At 42.6% G+C, this 22989-nt stretch overlaps 2 protein-coding genes across 2 annotated transcripts; one reads left to right on the top strand and one right to left on the bottom strand.

Moving 5' to 3' along the window:
• Positions 1-902: 902 nt before the first annotated feature.
• LOC139475164 (protein downstream neighbor of son homolog) lies at positions 903-13402 on the bottom strand. The gene is made up of 10 exons (XM_071258419.1): positions 13071-13402; positions 11312-11437; positions 10303-10572; positions 9900-10015; positions 7710-7766; positions 6171-6349; positions 5699-5834; positions 3988-4116; positions 2269-2464; positions 903-1361 (listed from the first exon to the last, which is right to left on the bottom strand). Exons 1-10 carry the CDS (start codon positions 13344-13346, stop codon positions 1017-1019), a joined length of 1830 nt encoding a protein of 609 aa, XP_071114520.1. The 5' UTR covers positions 13347-13402; the 3' UTR covers positions 903-1016.
• A 306-nt stretch (positions 13403-13708) lies between these two features.
• On the top strand, positions 13709-22691 carry LOC139474153 (glutathione S-transferase 3, mitochondrial-like). The gene is made up of 5 exons (XM_071257037.1): positions 13709-13896; positions 14674-14750; positions 17929-17986; positions 18830-18902; positions 21480-22691. Exons 1-5 carry the CDS (start codon positions 13771-13773, stop codon positions 21578-21580), a joined length of 435 nt encoding a protein of 144 aa, XP_071113138.1. The 5' UTR covers positions 13709-13770; the 3' UTR covers positions 21581-22691.
• Positions 22692-22989: the final 298 nt, after the last annotated feature.

Below are 22989 nucleotides of genomic sequence, written 5' to 3' on the forward strand. Positions count from 1 at the left end.
AAGGAAACAAAGTGGTCTAATTAACAGTTTTATTAACATGATAAAAAAGACATAAAACATATCTGAAAACATTATGTAGATGACATAAATTAAATATATACTGTACATGTACAATTTGACATGGGTTACCATAAAAATGTTTGAGTAGAGACACTCACAGGTGAACAAATCAGTGGAGTTATTATGAACGGATAAGAAGTAAACATGTATCAGCTTTTCTTGTCATGGTAATGTAAATAAATAATAAGGCAGACATTGTTACTGAGATACCCCAAACTTCATTCATAAAATCAAAGTTTTGCTTATGATCATGACCCAAATTTCACTGAGAAACCCCACCTGTCACCTTGATGCCGCAAGATTCACTGCGACGTCCCATGATTCACGAGACATCCCAAGCTTTACTGAGACGCCTGAACCGTCAATGAAACACCTCAAACTTCAATGAGATGCCTCAATCATCAATGAGACACACCACGTTTCACTGAGACACCTCAACCATCAATGAGACACTCCATGTTTCCCTGAAACACCTCAACTGTCAATGAGATGCCCTAAACTTCAATGAGGTGAGGTGAAATGGGGTATAATGTCGCGTTAAAGATTATTGCACTTATATAGCGACATGCATGCATGCACGTGTGTGTGCTTGTACTAGTGCAGACTGATGGTGATTTTATAGTGCTAGCCCACTGAGATACCGTATACTGGTTCCGAGCTGACCAGTCCTTGTTTTAGCCCCTTAATGCCAAGCGCCAGACAGGGTAACAACAAGTACCATCTTTTAATGTCTTTTGGTATGACACGGCCGGGGATCGAACCACGGACCTTCTGCTCTCCGGGTAGACGTTCTACGACTAGACCACAGAGGCGGTCCCAAACTTCAATGAGATGCCCCAAGATTCACCGAGACATCACTAGATGACAAATGCTTCACCAATCTTAACTGCTAATGCCAGTCTCAGGGGCATCTCAATCTGGAACCTATTAGGTCCTGTCAAAAAGACAACAAAACTTCACAAGTTGAAGTTGAAGCCATGTTGAGTGCTGGTCACCTCCTTATACACGGTGTTGTCCTGCAGGGTGACAGGGCCAGACAGAGTCTCCTGGGCTGCAGGGTGTAAGCCGGACTCTTCCACTTCCTTACATGAATCACTCCGAAACATGGCGCCCCTCAGGTTCAGAGCTGCTGTAGGTTCATGTGTGTTGAAGGTCAAGGTGAAATCCTCCTTTTGGAGATCACGCAGGAGGTGAGACACGTTGAGCACATGGTGAGGGAGTATGGGTCCGGACATTTCTATAACATGACCTTTCTGGAAATTCCCTGAAGCATCTGTCTGTTTGGCCACCGAGTGCTTCAGCTGCAGAAAGGAGATAGTGTGAATGTCTCAGCAGATGACACAAAGAGAATCATGGACAAAAGTGTGTGCAATCCCTGGACTTTTCCCACTTTTATCAACTCGTGTTGATATATTTGATATCATAAGACACTCGTGTGAAATTTTACTTATCATCCAACATCATCACTTTTTCAGTTTGTAGACAGTAATAAGCAGTGTCTTAAGTGTAAAAAGTACTGCTACCAGCTTCAGTAACAGAGCCATTAGTGATGTCATTTGATTGTGACATCATGGTATAATCTTATAATTTAAAGTTTACACGATATACCGCTTTTACATTGGACGAGAGGTCGGTCACATGACTGCGAAATTGATGTTCATAAGTGTATGAACAACACATTTGACATTCATACGTTTTTCACGAGACCGTGTTCTTGAAATGACGTAAACAGTGACGGACTACTTCCACATTCCTGGGGAAACCCCTGGGAATTCCCTAGCTCCGACATTCATACAGTTGGACCCTCACTCTATGAAGGTTCATACTCCAAAGAACTCACACAAAGTGAAAGTCAATTCTTAAAACAAATGACATCACAATGGTCTGCAAAGCATTGTGATGCAATTTCATTGCACCGATATCTACAATGTAGATATCGCTTCATGTCACCCAAGCGATATCTCCTGTGGGAGCCAGTTTGGGATGATAAATGACAGTAAGCCCTGGTGATGACAAGTGATATGACAGGCGCTTCAGCTAAAGACAGTTATTATTATGAGTGCTTCAGCTAAATGACAAGTGATATTACGTGCACTTCACCTAATGACAGTGACATGTTATGAATGCGTCAGCGGGAGAAAAGTGATATTATGAGTGCTTCAGCTGATGACAAGAGATATAATTAGAGTACATGGATGACTAACTCACTTTATTAGGTTTGAGTGTGGCTCCTTTGAATGCCGTGGGAGCAAGGATGGTTGGGGGAATGCCGGCCTGGGGACCACTGGTGGCGGTGCAGCTCCGGCAGTTGAGGAGAAAGTTGAACATCGCCTGGACGTCAGCACCTTCCACGTACACCAGGGACTCAGGCCTGTTGTCTACACGCCGGAATCCTTCACGCTGACTTCACCAGTTAAGGAAATAATAACTGCATATTTTTGTATAGGTCTATCAGTGGATGAGTAGGTCTATCAGTGGATGAGTAGGTCTATCAGTTGGTGAGTAGGTCTATCAGTGGATGAGTAGGTCTACAAGTGGGTGAGTAGGTCTATCAGTTGGTGAGTAGGTCTATCAGTGGATGAGTAGGTCTATCAGTTGGTGAGTAGGTCTATCAGTGGATGAGTAGGTCTATCGGTGGGTGAGTAGGTCTATCAGTGGATGAGTAGGTCTATCAGTGGGTGAGTAGGTTGATCAGTAAGTGAGTAGGTCTATAAGTGGGTGAGTAGGTCTATCAGTTGGTGAGTAGGTCTATCAGTTGGTGAGTAGGTCTATCAGTAAGTGAGTAGGCCTATCAGTGTATAATCAGTTTATTATGTGTATAATCAAACTTTCACTCGCTACATTTGTTCAATAATGGTTTAAAAGCAAACTCACCCTTGTGGCTTCACTACCCTGCCTATGCCTTCCTTGTTCCTTAGTTTTACACACATGAAATGCTCCACTCATCTTAAGGTTGATTGTGTAACTACAAAATGTGGTTGCTAATTTCAACACATACAACACACAGAACAACTACTGATCCTGTGCTCTCACCTGGCTGTGAACTAGGGGAACCCATGGCCCAGCAGTGTGGCATCTACCTGATGTGGGCAGTCGGGTAGCCTAGTGGTTAAAGCGTTCGCTCGTCATGCCGAAGACCCAGGTTCGATTCCTGACTTGGGTACATTGTGTGCAGCTACTTTCTGGTGTCCCCCGTCCGTGATATTGCTGGATTATTACTAAAAGCGGTGTAAAACAATACTCACTCACTCTACCTGATGTGGGTGAGATGAACAAAGGGAGACAACTGCATGTGGCATCTACCTGATGTGGGTGAGATGAACAAAGGGAGACAACTGCATGTGGCATCTACCTGATGTGGGTGAGATGGACAAAGGGAGACAACTGCATGTGGCATCTACCTGATGTGGGTGAGATGAACAAAGGGAGACAACTGCAGGTGGCATCTATCTGATCTGGGTGAGATGAACAAAGGGAGACAACTGCAGGTGGCATCTATCTGATCTGGGTGAGATGAACAAAGGGAGACAACTGCTTGTGGTTTGTACCCGATGTGGGTGAGATGAACAAAGGGAGACAACTGCATGTGGTATGTACCTGATGTGGGTGAGATGAACAAAGGGAGACAACTGCATGTGGCATCTACCTGATGTGGGTGAGACGGACAAAGGGAGACAACTGCATGTGGTATGTACCTGATGTGGGTGAGGTGAACAAAGGGAGACAACTGCTTGTGGTTTGTACCCGATGTGGGTGAGATGAACAAAGGGAGCCAACTGCATGTGGTATAATCCTGATGTGGGTGAGATGAACAAAGGGAGACAACTGCATGTGGCATCTACCTGATGTGGGCGGGATGAACAAAGGGAGACAACTGCAGGTGACAAGCAACTATCAGCTCTGGGTAAATCAGACTGAGGAGGATACAGTTTGACCTTGTTCGGGTCGAGTGAGGGGAAGCTCTTCTTGTCGAGGCCCATGCTCTCCAACCACACAGATGCACCTTCATCATTGTCAATCAGATCATCATCCTCGTCATCACAGCTGCAGGCAGTCCTGTACAATACAAGGTAAAGAGGGCATTTTACATCACAGACACAGCACCCTGCTGCTAAAACACAGACACAACAACCTACTGCTAAAACACAGGCACAACAACCTACTGCTAAAACACAGGCACAACAACCTACTGCTAAAACACAGGCACAGCAACCTACTGCTAAAACACAGGCACAGCAGTCTATTGCTAAAACACAGACACAACAATCTACTGCTAAAACACAGACACAACAACCTACTGCTAAAACACAGGCACACCAGTCTACTGCTAAAACACAGACACAACAACCTACTGCTAAAACACAGACACAACAACCTACTGCTAAAACACAGACACAACAACCTACTGCTAAAACACAGACACAACAACCTACTGCTAAAACACAGACACAACAACCTACTGCTAAAACACAGACACAGCAATCTACTGCTAAAACACAGACACAACAACCTACTTCTAAAACACAGACACAACAATCTACTGCTAAAACACAGACACAACAATCTACTGCTAAAACACAGACACAACAACCTACTGCTAAAACACAGGCACAGCAGTCTATTGCTAAATCACAGACACAACAACCTACTGCTAAAACACAGACACAGCAATCTACTGCTAAAATACAGACACAACGATCTACTGCTAAAACACAGACACAGCAGTCTATTGCTAAAACACAGACACAGCACCCTAGTGCTACAACAGACACAACAATCTACTGCTAAAACAGACACAACAATCTACTGCTAAAACACAGGCACAGCAGTCTATTGCTAGATCACAGACACAACAACCTACTGCTAAAACACAGACACAACAACCTACTGCTAAAACACAGACACAACAACCTACTGCTAAAACACAGACACAGCAATCTACTGCTAAAACACAGACACAACAACCTACTGCTAAAACACAGACACAACAATCTACTGCTAAAACACAGACACAACAACCTACTGCTAAAACACAGACACAACAACCTACTGCTAAAACACAGGCACAGCAGTCTATTGCTAAATCACAGACACAGCAACCTACTGCTAAAACACAGACACAGCAATCTACTGCTAAAATACAGACACAACGATCTACTGCTAAAACACAGACACAGCAGTCTATTGCTAAAACACAGACACAGCACCCTAGTGCTACAACAGACACAACAATCTACTGCTAAAACAGACACAACAATCTACTGCTAAAACACAGGCACAGCAGTCTATTGCTAGATCACAGACACAACAACCTACTGCTAAAACACAGACACAACAACCTACTGCTAAAACACAGACACAATAATCTACTGCTAAAACACTGACACAGCAGTCTATTGCTAAAACACAGACACAGCAGTCTATTGCTAAAACACAGACACAGCACCCTAGTGTTACAACAGACACAACAACCTACTGCTAAAACACAGGCACAGCAGTCTATTGCTAAATCACAGACACAACAACCTACTCCTAAAACACAGACACAGCAATCTATTGCTAAAACACAGACACAGCAATAAATTGCTAAAGCGAAGACACAGCAATCTCCTGCTAAAACACAGACACAGCAACTTACTTATGGGGACCTGATGGCTGTGGTGGCTGTGGCACGGCTGCTGGGTCTATGTTCTGGTCCGACTCAAGAGCAGAGCCTCTCTCAGGAGACAACTCTAGCTTCTTCCCCTCCAAGTTGGGCATCCGGAAACTGATGCCTGAAAGTGTCACAAAGATAAGGGTGAGATGGTGTAACCCAAGAGTCCACGCACACACATAGACACACACAGATTGTTTATCGGGTTTCCCACTTTACCATGTTTACTGAAGCAAATGCTCACTACCACATACAGCTACATTTCGGTGTTTCGGTGTAGGTTCAAGTGACCACTTGCGTTGTAACGGTGTTAATACGTACGCCGCAATGTCGCTCCTAATTGTAATAAAGAAGTTGTTCAACAATACATCTTATCCTTACTAAGTACTCCAACTTGTAAATGCCTCTCAAAGAAGTTCAGTTCAGCATGATTCCATGTAATGTGTTAACAACATACCGTCTTGCTTGAATGCCTCCCTCAGACCACGGGTGGTCGGTGTGAGACAAGCGTTGATGTTAGTCTGACTGTTGACCCCTGCAGCACGGAACACCACCGTGAACTGATGAGTGCACAGATAGAAGTATGGGCATTTCCCGGCCCTAAGTAGATGGAACACGGATGTCAAGCTCTCCGTCCTAAAACCATACAACAGTCACAGTCCTCGAGAAGTTGCTACATCAAACATATCAATCAAAAGAGGCCCATAGGGCCTGTATCGCTCACCTGGATATTTACGCAATCATGACAAAATATACATTTGCATTGTACATGTATATAATACTGCATGTAACATTAAAAATGAGTAGAAGGAAAATCTGACAGCATGAACATGTATTTCTCTACATACAAATTTAGTATAAAGATTCGAACCGTTTCCATGTTATGATCAAGGATAAATCATATCATAGGCATTACTCTCTTCATAACAAACAAATGTATACAATGTATCTACATATTATAGGGTGGGGATAATATCAGTTTGCATGTTATGGCCCAGGTTCTAACTCCGTTGGGAGTGCCGGACAGATGAACAGAAGGGCCAGTCCTGGTAGCATATGTGCATTCCTCTCATTATACTCTCAGCTGTACATATGGTTAAAGACCTGTGAAGATCCAGGATTGAATAGTTCTTCAGCAACCCATGCTTGCTGTAAAAGCGACTCTGCTTGTCATAAGAGGCGACTATCGCATGGTCAGACTCGCTGACTTGGTTGATGCATGTCATCAATCCAAATTGAGTGGATCGATGCTCATGATATCAATCATTGGATTGTCTGGTTCAGACTCAATTATTTACAGACCGCTGTCATATAGCTGCAATATTGCTGAGTGTGGCGTTCAACAACAAACCAACCAACCAATATATGGTTATACGGTGGGGATCTTAACTGTGTCCAAGTTAAAAACACTTTTCAGCCCTGCCCCTTAGTCCCCGGAGGTGGGGGCAGAGTTCAGCCCCTCCATTTATCCAGTTGGAATCCCCACCACTGGAGAATGCTTCCAACCAAATATGGTTGATATCTATCTCTTGGTTCTGGAGAAGAAGTCCTTTAAAGCAATATAGCCAAATTACCCTTATTTGGCCCCGCCCCTCAGCCCCACCATTTGTACAATTTTGAATCCCCAACACCGGAAAATCACCATGTTATAGCTTCCAGATTTCACTCAAAGGTGGAGCAGAACAACAGCCAGGTTGTGTTGGCGCCTTCTGAGGGTGAACATCCTTAGAGAGCCAGTGACTACCACTTGTCTTCGAATGGGTGTTTAAAATATCAGCAGAATTCTGCGGGAAGTGTTTGTAAGACACAAAAGCTTGGATCATTCCTGCAATGTTTCAACATCACCTTTACTTTCAGAGGAGTTGTGGACAATGTCAAACTTAATGATTGATGGATCCTGTTAGTCAGGTGAGCAGTGAAAATATTCCAATGTCAACCTAACCCAGTGTAGTGGGCTTGTGTTGCAGGATCACCACGGGGACACTCAGTGTCTTACCAGTCTCTGTGCAGGGCAACTGTGGCTTCGTCGTTGGATCCCACAATACTGACATTGCTGAAACAGACAGACATACGTGTTACCATCTTCGACTTAAACAAGTAGGCTAGTACTATGTTCCTCGCAACCGCTGCAGCAGAACAATCCTCAAAGTGGAAACTCAAGAGGAGTATAGTCATTTAGCGAAAAAGTTTTTTGGGTTAATGTCACAAAAAATAATTATTTTGACTGTGAAAACTTTGAACAAGAGGCATCAAAAAATCCCCCAGCCCCCACACATTCGAAAGAACAAATAATCTGACTGTTAGTTAAGTCCAACTTCATTAGAGAATGCCAGTCTAATCTGTCCGTCCATATACAAGAGTAGTTATTGAGCTGTTGGGATTCAGAACTTTGTATTTCTATGTCAGGTCAAACCAATACGAGTAGAGTCAAAGTCAAACTTGTTGCCATGGAAACAAGAAACAAAATATCTAAAAATCCCAAAATAGCAAAAGGCATCAGTTGACAACAATGCAAAGCATGCAAAGTTTCCTGAAAAAATACTTATTAGTTTTAGAGATATTGTCCGGAGAAACACACCACTATCAACATAGTCAAAGTCAAACTTGATGCCACGGAAAACAGAAAAAATAAAAAAAATAAACAAGAGTTTGCCACTAACGTGTCTATATCCCCCGCCCCTGTTGCAGAATTTTATGACATACCCTATTTGACGTAATAAGCGCCCAGGGCTCTCTCAAAATTAGAAATAGAGGACTCTTATTAGAATATAATTTTGGTGGAAAAAAGAGTGTTGAAAGATAAGTTTTGTGGTTTATGCTGACACACTGAAATGTTTATATGCGACATTTTTCCAGAATTTAATTGCCCATAATTAAGAATGCATATAACACACGAGTGTGTATTATACACAAAAAAATAATAAGTCTTGTGTACATTGATCAATCGGAAGGAGTGCTAATTGGGATTGTTCACTAGCCAATATATTAGCAAATATCACTGTGGGCGCTTATTAATACGGTAATTAAATCTAAACAAACTATAACCTTATTTAACCGAGGTGGAACTTGTCATGGAAATTGTAAAGAAAAGTAGAGTTTGGAACCTAAGTCCATTTTGTTGCCATCTTATGCTCTGGAAACGAACCCTACCCTCACAGAACCTAAGTCCATCTTGTTGCCATGGAAACGTAAAAATTAAAATTTCTTAAATTTCTAAATAGCAAAAGGCGCCAGTTCAGCATGTACCTGACAGACCTGCAAAGTTTCATGAAAAACTATTGTACGGTTTATGAGTTATGTTCCGGAAACGAACCCTACCCTCACAGAACCAAAGTACATCTTGTTGCCATGGAAACATATAAAATAAAAATTTATAAAATTACTAAAAAGCAAAAGGCACCAGTTCAGCATGTACTTGACAGACCTGCAAAGTTTCATGAAAAAATATTGAATGTTTTTTTAGTTGTGCTCTGGAAACGAAACGTGACGACGGACGTAAGTACGTACGGACCGACGGAGCCCGTTTCTGTATCCCCCGCCAACTTTGTTGGGCGGGGGATAATAATCACCAAATAGCAAAAGGCACCAGTTGACAACATGGTGTTTGTGTATCCAAAGTTTCATGAAGAATACTTATTAGTTATAGAGATATGGTCCGGAAAACACACCACTATCAACAGAGTCAAATATCAAACATGTTGCCAAGGAAACAGAAATCATTTTTTTTATAAAAATCCCTAAATAGCAAAAGGCATTAGTCGCTAACATGGTCTTTGTGTGTGCAATGTTTCATGAAAGAATACTTATTAGTTTTAGAGATATGGTCTCGGCAAAGACACTACTATGAACAGAGTCAAAGTCAAACTTGCTGCCATGGAAACGGAAAGAATGTAATCTCTAACAATTCCTAAATAGCAAAAGGCACCACTTCAGCCCCTAATTGATGGAGGTACCAAGTTTGGATTAAAATCTTTCAATTTATGCTCTGGAAATATGGATGGACAGACAGACAGACCAGATGATGACTACATCCACTGCATTGTATGCCAGGAGTATAATCACAAAATGCTATTGCTTTGAACAGTATTTCAGATAGTGATCAGCAGATCCTGGCATGACTAAGACAAGCAACTCTACCCAGTGAATACAGTGTCCTGGTGAGAGAAAAGTTCCATCTGCAGCCTACCTGATCTTCTGTTCTGCTACAATGCGTGGGAAGGGCTTCACCCAGGGGATGTTAGGGTGCACCCAGTACAGACAGCAGCTGTGGAAGATGGAGCAGCGGTCAGCATCACCGGGCCACTGACAAACAAACACCACAAGTTAACATTTACCAGTAATTATTTTTTCCCTGTTCAACACAGCCAGTCTGTGAAAAGGGGGAACCTAGTGCTTTATGGTTTAAATCTTTGAGAGAAAAGCTCTTAGAACTAAATAAACAAAACATTTGGTATGTCGAACAGATTAAGCAAACCGTAACTTAAAAAACTCTCATCTCATCTTCTTAAAAATTACACTAAGTGGAGAACTCGTTATTCTATTTCTTCTGGAGATATTCCCTCTGACTGCAGGGAAGGATGACGGTGTACCTGGTGCTGCCTCTGTACATGCTGGCTAACAGCCCGCGCCTCCTCATTCATCTTCAGCTGGGTACACCATGACAGTGACGCCTCCGACACAATCCTCATCTTCACCTTCAGACTCCAGTCCAGTGGCAAGTGCTTGTGACTCTGTACCTGGGGGGGAGCAGGACACTGTGTGTTGTGGGGTGTGGGGTCCATCATCACAGGGGAATGGTTAGCAACAAACTCGGACAACTTGGTGTCAGGCGGACGTTCACTCGTAATGTCTGTTTGTGGCTGAAAAATGTTAATATCAAATGAAACCATGACATGTAGCCTACTAATTCGTGAGAGTTTTGTGTTTTTCAGCTAATTACAAAACAACTACAGTGAGTTCTTAAATGGCGCTAGACATCATGCACAAGGTGCTCAAAGCGCCAACATTATTACCTTGTCTTTTCAACAATCTATCAATTAATTCAAAATCTCATTAAATTGAGACTTATCTATTGTAACAGTCTTATAAACAAATAAAGAAATGGCAGATACCACCAACACTATAACTATGCACTGATTGTTCAACAGCTCAGTGATTCTGACACAAAAGGCTGTATATTGGTCAATGACTTGGACCCAAGAAATGTCATGTCAATGGCAAAAGTCAGTAAGTCAAACTAATAAAAATGGTGGATGAACCATAACAACAAATCAATGCAATACTGTTGGTGGCCAACCGGCACCTGAAACTCCGCAGCAGTGTGTACTGACTGGTTATATATCAGGTCTGTCAGCCATGACCAGCATCATCATCTGTTAGTTCCACCAGGTAATACCTCACTGCTCTACCGTTGCCAGGTAATACCTCACTGCTCTGCCACTGCCAGGTAATACCTCACTGCTCTACCACTGCCAGGTAATACCTCACTGCTCTACCACTGCCAGGTAATACCTCACTGCTCTACCACTGCCAGGTAATACCTCACTGCTCTACCACTGCCAGGTAATACCTCACTGCTCTACCACTGCCAGGGAATACCTCACTGCTCTGCCACTTCGGCCCATCTTGAATGTTGACCAGGTTTCTCACGCCATCACCAATGTCGGACTCAGGGTGCGGGACTTGACCGCTGCCATGCTCACAAGTCAGCGCCTCATTCACTCTCTACAAGACAAATTCAACCATGTTCAGACTGTACCTTGGGGATCGAGGTCAGATGCAAGGGTAGGTCACTCCATTCTGCATGTCATACTTGATTTAGGGTATTTACTCAATCCTGACATTTGTAATAAATCAAAACAAACTCATCATCAATATGTGCCTTATGAACCATTGATACATTCAATATGCAACCCATTAAAGCATTTTACTTTGTGTGAGAAACAGTATTCTATCTTATGAGATAATAAAAATATAATAATAACATCATTTCATTTCTGCCTGAAGACATCTGTTTAACTTGTTAGTGGAAAAGGGTCTCTTTTGACTGTAATTTAACTGTAGGACCCCATCGCAGCTCTTGGCTAGCGATACCAGGGATAATGAAAAATGTCATTTGTATAGGCCTCACTGAAGTTGTGTGTGTGATCACATGGCATGTGCTATTTAAACGATGGCGAAAACTGGTACAGTTAATCGAGTGCAGGCTAAAATGGCACCTCGGCATCTCATTTGGCGAAAACAGCTACTAACTGACGTGCAAAAACGGCAGTTCTATTTTTAATAACAATGAGAATGATTTATGTAGTAGAGTGTATATTTTATTTACATGCTTTATTATGTTATGTTGTTGTATGTATGTTTTCCTTGGGCGGGGACACGGTCTGCTATCTGAAGAAACATTCTTGGCTGCCGGCAGAAAGGGAATATATATATGAAATATCAATAAAATTATCATTTATTTCCTACTTACAAACATAAATATCAAATATGTAGTATACCTGCAGTTAAGTTTCTTGACATTTCCGCCATCAGTTTCAGCTTGACATTGAGCTAATCTGAGGAAAGGTAATCAAAGCATGTGATTTTTTCACAATAAGTTTAGTCGCCTCCCAATCAATTAGAATAGAGGCTTATAGTTCCTATGTAAACTTTTTTAAATGCGATTAACATTTCTCAATTATTTGTGTTTACAAGTGACTATGTGAGTTTTCATTTATTTCCTTCAAAGCATGTAATGTTTTCACCATAAGTATAGTTGTACCTCCCAACATGCCCAATCAGTCAGCGAGTATTTCACTAGATCTACCAAGGTTTAAAAAAAAAAGGTGCCGTTTTCGCCAGGCAATAGTAGCTGTTTTCGCCAATTGGTGCCGTTTTAGCTAATACCCCAGTTAATCAACAGGAAAGTATTTCCACTGTTTGGATCCCCTCATCACGTTATAACAGAAGTCGGAAAGATTTCCAAAAGTTATGTATGGATAAGCATTGGGACACAATCCATTTAATCATATATTTTTTTTTAGGGGGCAAACAGGTAGAAGTCCTAGTCAGAAGTCTCCTCAAATGCCTTCCACGGATAGAAATGGGCTGTTTGCTCGTAGTTTCATCCAAATCAAAGTTATTGCTACAATGAACTTTATACACAGATTGAGAATATTTCTGACATAACATGAAACATATGCCGATAACTGGGTGCCATTGTACAAAACAACCTTAGTATGACGAGTGTCGTAAGTCTATGTTAGGTATGTGTGTTACGATCACCTTGGCGCTAAGATCGCTTTGTGGAACGGGTCCCTAGTCGCTTGGCCAGTAGGCTAAAGATTTGTTTTCTCACATGACCAGTGCACTCTACCTCGTTCATGACATCCAAAGCCTTAAAAAGTTCTCTGGGATCCTCATTATTAGTATTTCCATGATTCGGTCTTTTGTTGTCAGTTCTGCAGCCAAAGGGGTTTTTCCTCTTGGTGACGGGACGATCACTTGACGGTCTCGAGCTCAGCAATGCAGAAGACAGTTCAGTGGGGTCGTGGATAGTTTTTCTTCGAGCTAGCGTTCGCCGTTTGATACTTCGAACCCTCATCACATCAGACGGGTTCTTCCATTTAGGTGAATGTTCGGCGGCAGCCATAATGAATAAAGGAAATCTACACGTAGGGCTATACGAATGTTGTCCTTATCGAATACTTTCACAATGGGATTCACGAGAAGTCGTTCATTCACAAATCCCGCCCGGAGTAAGGTGACTCGAAAACTTGAACCGTGTTGTTTAGATTGTAGGCGGAAGTCGACAGTCGTGTCAATGAATCAGCTGTAATAATATTTGTGATCACGCCTTTGAAACAACCACATAACACATACTTTGAACTTTCAAGCACGTTGAAGAATTTATTCACGTAAGAAACCATTATGTAGAACGTGCTAAATCCATACAATATACACAGCCAAACTTTAAATTACACCGTAAGACCTTGACCTTTTTCTTATCGGGAAATACCGAAGAGAAAGTCCAAGTGGCTGTATTCGATCTGTTTTGCTGATATCAGCTGCTAATAATGGGTGTCAGTGTAGAAATTCAGTCTGACTTCGGCTATGTGGTTTTAGTCATCGTGGCTACATGGGTTTTGCTGAACTGGCTTGGACTACAAGTTGTTAAAGCAAGACGAAAGTATGAAGTCAACGTGAGCAAGTTTGTTTTTTTTCAGTTTGTGCAGTCACCCGAGACAGTATCAGCCAGTGGTTGTACGCACTGGTGCAAGCGAACTGTTGTAATTTGTTGTGTGTTTGATAGGAATGTAGTGTAGCTGTTATATGTTCTCCCAGAAGTAGGTTATAATGTTTGAGCATGACCCTCATAAACAAAATGTCGTTATGACTGCAGTTTTGACCGCTCGGCAGAAAATCCATCGTCCATGATTAGTTAAGGGCAAACTAGAGAGATACACTTGGTAACCAAGGATGCAGAAAATCTAGTCAAACTATTCCCATGATTTCTGCTTTGATAATGTCAAAGATTAACTGGTTAGTTCTTAACTACGCATACCATCTCTGATGCGGATGGAGTGTTACAGTAATGTCAACAAGGGGTCAACTCATCAATCGGTAGGGCAGGAACGATACACCAACTGTGAGATCAGATATGTATCACGATACCTTGCTCACAATCGGATACGTATTACGATACATGCATGTGCACTTTTCTGTGGTGTGTGAGCCATGATTTACTGTTGGCAGTGCCAAGTATAACTCAATGGATGAAAACATTTATGTTTTCACTGCTCGTTTTCACTTGTAATTAGTGTTTGGTGTAACATTTTATTGAAGTATACATTTAAGGTAAGATTCAATACTTTTTACTTTGTGTGTGATTGCGATAGATACTTGTTTCGCGAAGTAAAATATCACGATGCATCAGTGTATAGTCCCACTACTATCTATCGCTCTCCATTCTCTTTCAGTACCCCATCATGTACTGTACGGACACATTCGGTGATGGCCACATGTTCAACTGTGTGCAGAGGGCTCATCAGAACACGTACGTATCACCTCATTGTATCTGAGAAATTAACGCTACAAAGCAAAGGGGTCTTTATCATACACCCAGAGTTTTTGCTGGACCTGCTCAGAGGCCGTTGGTCAGTTCTAAATCTGCAGCAAATGTTAGTAAAAATTCCTGAATTAGTATAACAAGGATTTTAATTAATGTTAATATTTATAACTTATGTGATGGCTTTGTCAGTGTGACTGAAAACAGGATCAATAAATAGGACAAGGCAGTGTTAACACAGTTAATGATTACAACATATAGACATGACACTCATCCCCAGATTACAACATACAGACATGACGCACATCACCAGATTACAACATACAGACATGACACTCATCACCAGATTACAACATACAGACATGACACTCATCACAAGATTACAGCATACAAGCGTGACACTCATCACAAGATTACAACATACAGACATGGCACTCATCACCCGATTACAACTTACAGACATGATACTCATCACAGGATTACAACATACAGACATGACACTCATCACAAGAATACAACATACAGACGTGACACTCATAACAAGATTACAACATACAGACATTACACTCATCACAAGATTACAACATACAGGCGTGACACTCATCTCCAGATAACAACATACAGACCTGACACGCATCCCCAGATTGCAACATACAGACATGACGCACATCACCCGATTACAACATACAGACATGACACTCATCACCAGATTACAACATACAGACATGACACTCATCACAAGAATACAACATACAGACGTGACACACATCACAGGATTACAACATACAGACATGACGCTCATCACCAGATTACAACATACATACCTGACACTCATCACAGGATTACAACACACAGACATGACACTCATCACAAGAATACAACATATAGACCTGACACTCATCCCCAGATTACAACATACAGACATGACACTCATCACCAGATTACAACATACAGATATGACACACATCACAGGATTACAACATACATATGTGACACTCATCACCAGATTACAACATACAGACATGGCACACATCACCAGATTACAACATACAGACATGACACACATCACCAGATTACAACATACAGGCGTGAAACTCATCACCAGATTACAACATACAGACATGACACTCATCACAGGATTACAACATACAGACGTGACACTCATAACAAGATTACAACATACAGACATGACACTCATCACCAGATTACAACATATAGACATGACACTCATCACCAGATTACAACATACAGACCTGACACACATCACCAGATTACAACATACAGACATGACACTCATCACCAGATTACAACATACAGACCTGACACACATCACCAGATTACAACATACAGACATGACACACATCACCAGATTACAACATACAGACCTGACACTCATCCTCAGATAACAACATACAGACCTGACACTCATCACCAGATTACAACATACAGGCGTGACACACATCACAGGATTACAACATACAGACATGACGCACATCACAGGATTACAACATACATACGTGACACTCATGCTCAGATTACAACATACAGACCTGACACTCATCACCAGATAACAACATACAGACCTGACATTCATCCTCAGATTACAACATACAGACCTGACGCACATCACAGGATTACAACATACATACGTGACACTCATGCTCAGATTACAACATACAAACGTGGCACTCATCCTCAGATTACAACATACAGACATGACACACATCACAGGATTACAACATACAGACGTGACACTCATCCTCAGATTACAACATACAGACCTGACACTCATCACCAGATTACAACATACAGACCTGACACACATCACCAGATTACAACATACAGACGTGACACACATCACAGGATTACAACATACATACGTGCCACTCATCCTCAGATTACAACATACAGACCTGACACTCATCCCCAGATTACAACATACAGACATGACACATATCACAGGATTACAACATACTGACCTGACACTCATCACCAGATTACAACATACAGACATGACACACATCACCAGATTACAACATACAGACCTGACACACATCACCAGATTACAACTTACAGACTTGACATACATCACAGGATTACAACATACAGACGTGACACTCATCCTCAGATTACAACATACAGACATGACACTCATCCCCAGATTACAACATACAGACATGACACACATCACCAGATTACAACATACAGACCTGACACACATCACCAGATTACAACATACAGACCTGACACACATCCCCAGATTACAACATACAGACATGACACACATCACCAGATTACAACATACAGGCGTGACACACGTCACAGGATTACAACATACAGACATGACACACATCACCAGATTACAACATACAGGCGTGACACACATCACAGGATTACAACATACAGACATGACACACATCCCCAGATTACAACATACAGGCGTGACACACATCACAGGATTACAACATACAGACATGACACACATCACCAGATTACAACATATAGACATGGCACACATCACCAGATAACAACATATAGACATGACACTCATCACCAGATTACAACATACAGACCTGACACACATCACCAGATAACAACATACAGACATGACACTCATCACCAGATTACAACATACAGACCTGGCACACATCACCAGATAACAACATATAGACATGACACTCATCACCAGATTACAACATATAGACATGACACACATCACCAGATAACAAGAAATAGACATGGCACACATCACCAGATTACAACATACAGACCTGACACACATCACCAGATAACAACATATAGACATGACACTCATCACCAGATTACAACATATAGACATGACACTCATCACCGGATTACAACATATAGACATGACACTCATCACCAGATTACAACATACAGACCTGACACACATCACCAGATTACAACATACAGGCGTGAAACTCATCACCAGATTACAACATACAGACATGACACTCATCACAGGATTACAACATACAGACGTGACACTCATAACAAGATTACAACATACAGACATGACACTCATCACCAGATTACAACATATAGACATGACACTCATCACCAGATTACAACATACAGACCTGACACACATCACCAGATTACAACATATAGACACGACGCTCATCACCAGATGGTTTTGTTTCAGACTTGAGGTGTATCCTGTGACCTTGGTGCTATTAATTTTTGGAGGACTTGAATTTCCAGTAGGTATTCCTCAGTGTAAAGAATGCATCCTTGTATTGGCCAGTTGCATATTCTGTGGTATGACTAGTAGTATGTTCAGTGATAATGACCAGTGATAATGATAAGTAGTATGACCAGTGATAATGACTAGTGATAATGATTAGTGGTAGCACCAGTGACAATGATCAGTGTATGACCATGGACCATTGATGATGATTTGAGTGGCACCAGTGGCAATGATTAGTGGTAGGACCATTGATAATGATTAGCATTATGACCAGTGAAAATGATTAGTGGTAGAACCATTGATCATGCTTAGCAGTATGACCAGTAATAATGATTATAGGTATGACCATTGATACTGATTAGCAGTATGACCATTGATAATGATTAGAGGTATAACCATTGATACTGATTAGCAGTATGACCTTTGATAATGATTAGCAGTATGACCATTGATAATGATTAGAGGTATGACTATTGGCAATGATTAGCAGTATGACCTCTGATAATGATTAGCAGTATGACCATTGATAATGATTAGAGGTATGACTATTGGCAATGATTAGCAGTATGACCATTGATAATGATTAGAGGTATGACTATTTGCAATGATTAGTAGTATGACCTCTGATAATGATTAGCAGTATGACCTCTGATAATGATTAGCAGTATGACCATTGATAATGATTAGAGGTATGACTATTGGCAATGATTAGCAGTATGACCATTGATAATGATTAGCAGTATGACTATGGGCACCAAGGGTTGCTAAAGACCCATTCTATTCTTCATGGGTTAAATAAATATGAGGACTATCAACATGATATAATGTGTTAACAACTACATTATCTGTACTTCAGAAAGTTAGTGCCTTCTGTGGAGTTGTGTGGATCCTCAGTCGTGTCGTGTACGCATATGGCTACTACACTGGAGGTGAGTTGAGTGTGATGGAGGGAACACCTCCAATGTAGGCAGCACCTTGTGCTGTTGGCAGTACCTGTGATGTAGGGAGCACCTTGTGCTGTTGGCAGTACCTGTGATGTAGGGAGCACCTTGTGCTGTTGGCAGTACCTGTGATGTAGGGAGCACCTTGTGCTGTTGGCAGTACCTCTGATGTAGGGAGCACCTTGTGCTGTTGGCAGTACCTGTGATGTAGGGAGCACCTTGCGATGTAGGGAGCACCTTGCGATGTAGGGAGCACCTTGTGATGTAGGGAGCACCTTGTGATGTAGGGAGCACTTTGTGATGTAGAGGGCACCTTGTGATGTAGAGGACACCTTGTTATGTAGGGAGAACCTTGTGATGTAGGGAGCACCTTGTGATGTAGGGAGCACCTTGTGGTGTAGGGAGTACCTTGTGCTGTTTACAGTACCTGTGATGTAGGGAGCACTTTGTGATGTAGTGAGCACCTTGTAAAGTAGGGAGCACCTTGTCATGTAGAGGGCACCTTGTGATGTAGTGAGCACCTTGTAAAGTAGGGAGCACCTTGTCATGTAGAGGGCACCTTGTGATGTAGTGAGCACCTTGTAAAGTAGGGAGCACCTTGTCATGTAGAGGGCACCTTGTGATGTAGTGAGCACCATGTAAAGTAGGGAGCACCTTTTGATTTAAAGAGCACCTTGTGATGTAGGGAGCACCTTGTGATGTAGGGAAAACCTGGTGATGGAAGCACCTGTGGTGTAGGGAGCACCTTGTGCTGTTGGCAGTACCTGTGATGTAGGGAGCACCTTGTGATGTAGGGAGCACTTTGTGATGTAGAGGGCACCTTGTGATGTAGGGAGCACCTTGTGATGTAGTGAGGGGCGGTCGGGTAGCCTAGTTGTTTAAGCGTTATCTCGTCACGCCGGGTTCGATTCCCGACATGGGTACAATGTGTGAAGCCCATTTCTGGTGTGCTCCGCAGTGATATTGCTGGAATATTGCTAAAAGCGGCGTAAAACCATACTCACTCACTCACTCATTGTGATGTGGGGAGCGCCTTGTGATGTAGGGAGCACCTTGTGGTGTAGGGAGCACCTTGTGGTGGAAACACCTGTTGTGTAGGGCGCACCTTGTGGTGGAAACACCTGTGGTGTAGGTAGCACCTTGTGATGGAAGCACCTGTGGTGTAGGTAGCACCTTGTGGTGGAAACACCTGTGGTGTAGGGAGCACCTTGTGATGGAAACACCTGTGGTGTAGGGAGCACCTTGTGGTGTAGGTAGCACCTTGTGGTGGAAACACCTGTTGTGTAGGGCGCACCTTGTGGTGGAAACACCTGTGATGTAGGTAGCACCTTGTGATGGAAGCACCTGTGGTGTAGGTAGCACCTTGTGGTGGAAACACTTGTGGTGTAGGGAGCACCTTGTGATGGAAACACCTGTGGTGTAGGGTGCACCTTGTGGTGGAAGCACCTGTGGTGTAGGTAGCACCTTGTGGTGGAAGCACCTGTGGTGTAGGGAGCACCTTGTGATGGAAGCACCTTGTGATGTAGGAAGCACCTTGTGGTGGAAGCACCTGTGGTATAGGGAGCAACTTGTGGTGGAAACACCTGTGGTGTTGGAAGCACCTGTGGTGTAGGGAGCATCTTGTGGTGGAAACACCTGTGGTGTAGGAAGCATCTTGTGGTGGAAGCACTTGTGATGTAGGAAGCACCTGTGGTGTAGGGAGCACCTGGTGGTGGAAGCACCTGTGATGTAGGTAGCACCTTGTGATGGAAACACCTGTGGTGTAGGGCGCACCTTGTGGTGGAAGCACCTGTGGTGTAGGGAGCACCTTGTGGTGGAAGCACCTGTGGTATAGGGAGCAACTTGTGGTGGAAACACCTGTGGTGTTGGAAGCACCTGTGGTGTAGGGAGCACCTTGTGATGGAAACACCTGTGGTGTAGGAAGCATCTTGTGGTGGAAGCACTTGTGATGTAGGAAGCACCTGTGGTGTAGGGAGCACCTGGTGGTGGAAGCACCTGTGATGTAGGTAGCACCTTGTGGTGGAAGCACCTGTGATGTAGGTAGCACCTTGTGGTGGAAACACCTGTGGTGTAGGAACCACATGTGGTGTAGGGAGCACGTTTTGGTGGAAACACCTGTGGTGTAGGGAGCACCTTGTGGTGGAAACACCTGTGGTGTAGGGAGCACCTTGTGGTGGAAGCACCTGTGGTGTAGGTAGCAACTTGTGGTGGAAGCACCTGTGGTGTAGGTAGCACCTTGTGGTGGAAACACCTGTGGTGCAGGGAGCACCTTGTGGTGGAAGCACCTTGTGATGTAGGGAGCACCTTGTGGTGGAAGCACCTGTGGTGTAGGTAGCACCTTGTGGTGGAAACACCTGTGGTGCAGGGAGCACCTTGTGGTGGAAGCACCTTGTGATGTAGGAAGCAACTGTTATGTAGGAAGCACCTTGTCATGTAGGGAGAGCACTGATAGATATGAAATAAAGATTTGTTTTCTTATACTAAACGTAGGCAATTTGACCTTCTGTGTGACTGTGAGGAGGAAGTTTATAGGGAAACAACAACATCGCCCCTTTATTTTTCTAGATCCGTCAAAGAGGACCCGGGGTACGTTTGGGTACGCTGGTCTCCTCGTCCTCCTGGTCAACAGCATCATCTTCGCCCTGGATATCCTGGACTTTGTGTAACAGAATAGGTGTAGCCAGAAGATCCCTGTGTCATCTGCTTCACCTGATAATCAATGTGTACTGATGAATGGTTCTGTGAAAGATTTTTTATCATTTACAACCCCGTTTTGTGTTTGTGTCCATTGTTGAAGTCACTGACGGTAGTTGTCAAACCAGGATTACCAAGAAATCCATGTTACCAGTTTACAGCAATCGCACTAAAGTCAGATCTAACTTCTCGCTATCGCTAAACAAAGATCTGATGACATCCCATTATGGGTCACGACAGAACGACCTTTCATCTAACCAATCAAAGTGTCGCTTACCAGATCATGAAAGTGTAAGTCGGAATGTGTTTTCTGATTATGCAACCTCGAAAATGTTCACACGGGGTATTCTGAACGACAGTTACGGTCCGTACAACTGATTCCGTCATATTATGGCCTATCTCTCTCTTCCGTGGCATAAACATTTGAACGGAGGAGGCGGAGGAACGTGGGAAGCACTGCCATACAATCTCAACCATATTTTAGACATTCCAGAATGTTCGTTTGTTCAGTTTTCAACATTTTAATCAACATATTTTTCAAGCGTAGTCTGAAATGGAAGTCGCCAGGTTGAAACGAGTGCCGTAAAGCTTGAGGAAGCTGCTTTCTGATTGGCTGATGTCGACTTCTTGTTGGTCATTTCAGTGATCAGTCAAAGTTCGCGAAAGGTAGTTGTGACGTGACCCGTAATGTGATGTCCTCTGATCTTTTTTTAGCAACAGCGAGAACTTATATCTGATTTTAATGAGATCGAGTCGTTTGTATACCGAATTCAAGCGACATTACTCCAGTGTGATCCCGTGCTTGTCAGGACAAATGGGATTTTTGATCATCTTTACATGTTATCACTTTGATACAGACTTAGTTCCAGCTATCTAGGAATTCATCAAGACCTTTTGTATTGTTACATCATTTTGTGAATGTCACTTGAAACAGTCTAGGATTCCGGACATGCATTCCAGTAGAGATCAAGAACTGTCATCGATGTAGAATAATTTCATCTTTTTCTATTCCATGTACAGGGGCTGTAACATGAAGTTTGTACTTAGAATAAAAGGAGAATGTATTGCGTTCTCATGATGTTGTGTATGTGTTCATTGATGTAGCTGTGAGTGTTGTATAGGATAAAACACGCCTCCGAGGTTTTGGTTTCACATGTAAAACTGCGATCAAGGGAAATGCCCGAGGACCTTGTAAGGAGGTGTTTTTTATCCAACTTATAAACCATCTAAATGCGAGAAATACCAGAAAAAATAAGAAAACATCAACATACCTTATAGTGAAACAATACAGTGTCACGGCATAAAAGAAATTCGATCAAGGCGTGCGAGAGAAAAAAACACATGCAGCTTGGACAAGTTGGATGGATGACATGTAAAATTT

Source organism: Haliotis cracherodii, unplaced genomic scaffold (genome assembly GCF_022045235.1).
Source record: "Haliotis cracherodii isolate W230 unplaced genomic scaffold, xgHalCrac1.p SCAF_3, whole genome shotgun sequence".
In the NCBI taxonomy this organism is placed as follows: domain Eukaryota; kingdom Metazoa; phylum Mollusca; class Gastropoda; order Lepetellida; family Haliotidae; genus Haliotis; species Haliotis cracherodii.